Source organism: Aplysia californica, unplaced genomic scaffold (assembly GCF_000002075.1).
Source record: "Aplysia californica isolate F4 #8 unplaced genomic scaffold, AplCal3.0 scaffold00870, whole genome shotgun sequence".
Taxonomy (NCBI): Eukaryota; Metazoa; Mollusca; class Gastropoda; order Aplysiida; family Aplysiidae; genus Aplysia; species Aplysia californica.
The window spans coordinates 120,465-125,938 of NW_004798140.1; the positions used below are offsets into that span (position 1 = coordinate 120,465).

The window sequence follows — 5,474 nt, forward strand, 5'->3', positions numbered from 1 at the left end:
TCTATCTATCTATCTATCTATCTATCTATCTATCTATCTATCTATCTATCTATCTGTCAGCCTTATTTTTTTGTCAACGTCATATCTTTAGCAGCTTTTTTTTGGTGGTAGTTACAATGTCTGGTTTGGTTACAATCTATTTATTTTCCAGTATGCCTACTTGTATCAACCAACAGATTATTGTTTTTAACGTGCATGTCCAATTTTACAAGCACCTTTTTCATTGATTAAACTCTATCCAAGCTTTGGTGTAATCTATAAATCTTAAATCAGCCTGGCCATCCTAATTTCTTTAGTAACTGTATTGTCTGTCGTTACACTTCCAGGTTTTATCTGAATCTATTTGTTGAAATATGACTAGTTGTTACAACTAACAGATAATTATTATGTTTCTTAACGAGGGTGTCCAATTTTACAAGTACATGAATGAATTTGGGATCAGCCTTATTTCTTTGTCATTCTTACATCTTTAGTAAATTTTTTTTCGGTCGTTACACTCTCAGTTTTGTTATAATCTACTATTTTTGTCTGTATGTCTACTTGTACCAACCCAAGGATAATTGTGTTTTTCTCAAGATGGGTGTCCAATTATACAACCACTTTTGTTCTGGCTAGAGTGTACCCAAGCTTAGTCGTTACCTTTGAGCATGGAATCAGCCTTATTTCATTATCAGCCTAACATCTTTAGTAACATTAAAATGTTATGTATATCGTTACACTCTCGAGTTTGGTTATGAATTAATTTATTTTCCAGAATGCCTACTTGTATCCGCCAACAGATAATTGTTTTTAACGTGTATGACCAATTTTACAAACACTTTTGTACTGATTAAACCCTAATCAAGTCTAAAGGCAATCTATGAATCTGGATTCAGCCTTATTTCTTTGTCATCCTAATATCTTTAGTAACTTTATTGTCAGTCGTTACACTTTCAGGTTTTATCTTCATCTATTTGTCTAAATATGTCTAGTTTTAACAACTAACAGGTAATTATGTTTTTCAACGTGAGTTGCAATGTTAGAAGTACCTTTATACTGGTTAAAATGTATTCAAATTTAGTAGAGATCTAGGAATCTGGGATCAGCCTTGTTTCATTGTCAACCTCATGCCTTTAGTAGCTTTTTTGTCGGTCGTTACACGTTCAGTTTAGTTATAATCTATTTATTTTTCGAGTATGCCTACTGATATCAACAAACAGATAATCAATTGTGGGTCTTTTAACGTGCGTGTCCAATTTTACAAGCACTTTTGCTTTTTTGTAGAACTGTAACTTTTGTTTTGACTAAACTCTGGAATCAGCTTTATTTCATTGCCAGCATAATATGTGAGGCAGCGTGGTGGAATCAGGCTCTCGTCAATTTTTGGACACGTAGAGTTATTGGTATCATCTTAAAGCGTATTCACTTGTCTTTATTAGGATGAAAAAATAATACACATTGATCTGAATACAAGTCGAGATATTTGCGAAAGAAGGAGGTGGGGGTCACCTGTTTTCAGGGGTAAAATTAAAGAGAAAATGGCCGCCAAACATTAGTTATTTCCTTAGCTTAAGAGTCCGTGGTAACTGAAAATTTACATTTTTTGAGCCTTTAATCAACGTTTTTCAGAAAAATCCAAACAGAAATGAGTTCTTTAATGGGAATGAAAGGTGTTGAGCCAAAAAACAAAAAGTTGATAAAAATTCACAAACCTGCGGAAAAAAATACAAGTTTCTTCACTTTAATTATTTTGACGAGAGCCTGATTCCATCACGCTGCCTCAAATATTATATAATAGTACCTTTGGATGTCGGTCTTTACATTCTGATGTTTGATCACAATCTATTCATTTTTCAGTAGGGCTGGTTGTAACAACCAACAGATAGATCTAATCGTGCTTTTCAAGATGGGTGTTCAATTTTGCAAGCACCTACTGACTTAAGTCTATCCAACCCTATTTGTGACCCATGAAGTTGGGATCAGCCTTATGTTTTTGTTATACCAATATCTTTAGTAACATTTTATGTTGGTCGTTACCCTCTCACGATTGGTTATAATCTATTTCCCTTTCAGTATGGCTTGTCGTAACAATCAACATGTCATTATGTTTGTGTTTTACAACGTAAGTGAGTGTACAATTTTACTTGCTCCTATCTTCTGACTATACTCTATCCAAACCAGGTTGTGGTCCATGAATCTGGAATTAGTCTTAGCTCAAGCTGGCCCTGACAGGCAGGGTCGATATCCTGCTTCCTGAGTGATTTAAAATGTGCGGATGGGGGCGTGGAAATGCCTGTCTTTTTAGAAATTATTCCCAGTTCAGTACTCACGATTGACGTGTAGATGACAGCGACGGTTGAGATGACGACGACAGAGCTCCACAGAGGGACACCGGTCACTGCCGTGTGTGTGGACGTGACGTCATGTGTTAGTGGACAATGGGGTCAAAGGCGTAAAGTAATTATTGGGTTATCATTGATAATTAACTATTGGTGGTTTTACTTCAACTATCAAAATGATACGTGTACGCAAAATAAGCAAGTAAAATTTAACTCCCCTCTCCCCACGTCCAAAACAGGTACACACACACACACACACACACACACACACACACACACACACACACACACATTCCCACACAACACACACAAACACACACATATACCCCTACACACACAAACACACACACACACAGACACACACACACCAGGCGTACACTCATATCCACATACACACATACAACAAAACTCTGACACACTTACACATAATATTTTACATTCACTGCCCCGTCCCCCCACCCCCTGGTCACAACATTTCCTTATTTCCAACACGCCCCCTCCCCCAGGCACACAAACATCTTCTTTCCAACCCGTCTTAATAATACTCAGAAAACAAAAAACAAAAACATCTGAAATTAATTGGGACATTAAAACACCTGTATTAAAATTTTCAAAAATTAGGACAAAATATGTTGTGTTCCTCACCTTTTCGTAAAAAAACAAAGCCCATTTTTGCCTTTAGAGAGAAATACATGCAATTATTGGCTCAAACCTAGGCAGAGAGACCCAGAACTCTATATAGATCTAGGAGCCCGGAGAACCTGCGGCGAACAGCAGCCTTCGCACTAGAGACTGGGATGTCCATTCAGAGAAGAACCAGCGGAAGAAGAAAAAAATGCTGGAGTTTTTGTACCAGCAGCCTCCGCTTTTATTTATTTATTAAAATTTTTTTTTTTTTTTTTTTTTTTGGGGGGGGTGTAAGTGTGTTACGGCGCTCGCAACAGCATAAGATCATTTGTGCACGGGGGGCACAGTTTTGTAGAATTTGTTTTGAATTTTCCCCTGGTGGTTGTTATCGATTTTAGGACCATTAGAGGATCTTTAACGTGCGCAACTTGCACACAGGACCTCCGAGATATTTTCGCCTTTAACCGAGAAGGCAAGGTGTTCGATCTTACCTACCCTAAGATCAAGGTGGTGGCTGAAAGACAGCAGTATGAAGGAGCCAATGAGTAGCAGTAGGAAAGCAGCCGAAAGAGCCAGGAGCCCAGAGGAAGTGGCAAAGAAAGGGGGAGGGGGAGAAAGTGAAGACGAAAGCAGACGACAGAACGTGATTAAAGGTCAAGAAAGGAGGTGAAAGAAAAAAAAAAATTGAAGATAATTTCCCGTCGCTGTCAAGATCTGAATCCGTGACCCATTGAATCAGAGGCGAACAATATTATTATATAACCTCTAGACCACTAATCTTCTGGCGCTCATATGACCTTATGCAGTTGCGAGCGCAGTAAAACCTCTACTAAAACTAAAACTAAAACACATACAAAATGTATTTCCAAGTAGGCTCCTGACTCTTTCTGCAGCCTTTCTACTGCTACTCCTTGGCTCCTCCTTACTGCTGTCTTTCTGCCACACCCCTGATCTTCTGGTAGGAAAGATCTACACCTAGCCTTCTCGGACAAGGGCAAAAAATCTCGGAGGGCCTGTGTCCCAGTTGCGCACGTTAAAGATCCCTTGGTGGTCTATAATCGATAAGAGTAGGCTTCGGCCGCCACCCTGGCAAAATTCAAATTTTCCTACCAACTGAAAATATTAGGTGTGTCCTGCGCGCTCATATGACCTTATGCAGTTGCGAGCGCCGTAAATACACTTACCAAAACAAAAACAAAACAAATCTCACCTGCTTCTAGCGCCACAGCCGGGCCGAACAGCACGATTCCCATGTACCAGACCTGGGGGAGGCCAAGGAAATCTCATTATAATATAAGTACATACTATATAGTGCTCTAGTTAACACAATCATTTAGTTATAATATAAGTACATACTCTAGCTAACACAATCATTTAGTTATAATATAAGTACATACTATAGAGAGCTCCAGCTGACACTATCATTTAGTACTGTTGATACCAATCAGGGGACGTTAATTTGTTGAGAAAAGGCAAAAGGCAACAATACGCCCCCTACAAAAAACCCAAAACAAACAAAAAAGCAGACAAAACAAAACATAACAAACAAAACAAAAAACAACCCCCCCAAAAAAGGTTATATCTCAGGGGTGCACTAGGGATGTCTGAAAAGTCAGATGAAAATGGCCACTGAATAAAGTATGTACACGTCAGTAACAACATTAATTTAGTTCAGTCTTAGTAAGAAGTTTACTGCACTTGTAAGAAAAGTAGATAATAAAAGTTTCAAAGATTTGAGGGGTTACTAGATCTAGATAGTAACATACTAAGAAAAAGAGAAATAAAGACTATGGATTCAGACGCACCTTCTTAAGAATCTCTTTGTATCATTAATAAATCTACACAACACTGTATTCAAGTCTTCCCACTACCCGGGGCGATGTTACTGACTGAGGTGTCTTTATGCCATGTCCAAAGGGGAGACATTAACATGTCCTTAGGCTCAGTAAAAATTGTAAATGGGCTGACTCATCAATGTCATGCTCATAACTGTACCTGAACTGCACACGGGGAACTGCTGCTTTTTCTTTCCAAATCCTTACTACCGTCATTTTGCCTCTATCTCTTTTGTATGAACTGTAAACTGCTATTTCTGGGTGCCTTGATAGTCGAAGCAACTTTGTGCAGTTGAAACTAAGGAGGTGAGCAGAGTAAGTCTGATTCCCCGTTTGGACTTCTCTGTTGACATCCACCACTTGGCGCTCTTATGATCTTATGCAGTTGTGAGCGCGGTAAAAACTCTTATAAAACTTTTTTTTTAATTCAAGTTTTTAGTATTCTTTCTGCAGTAAAACAATGATGATGTTGACAATGATGATGATGATGATGATGAGTCAAAAATTGACATTTGTCATTTATTTGTTTTCTCTTGTCCTGAGACAACGAGTGACGTCACCACCAGCGGGCGACAGTTGTCTCTGTGTGCTGTGAGTGCGTTCTCTGTGTGTTGTGTGTGTGTGTGTGTGTGTGTTCTCTGTGTGGTGTGTGCTTTTTATGTGCGTGTTGTGTGTGTGTGTGTGTGTGTGTGTG

The 5,474-nt window shown here is 38.7% G+C and overlaps 1 protein-coding gene across 1 annotated transcript in view; it reads right to left on the reverse strand.

Moving 5' to 3' along the window:
• Positions 1–5,474, reverse strand: part of LOC101848697 (sodium/iodide cotransporter-like) — a 12,086-nt gene that overhangs the window by 3,468 nt on the left and 3,144 nt on the right. The window contains exon 3 of the mRNA XM_005110275.1: positions 4,156–4,207. Coding sequence (XP_005110332.1) covers positions 4,156–4,207 — 52 coding nt within the window. The remainder of the gene's footprint in view (positions 1–4,155; positions 4,208–5,474) is intronic.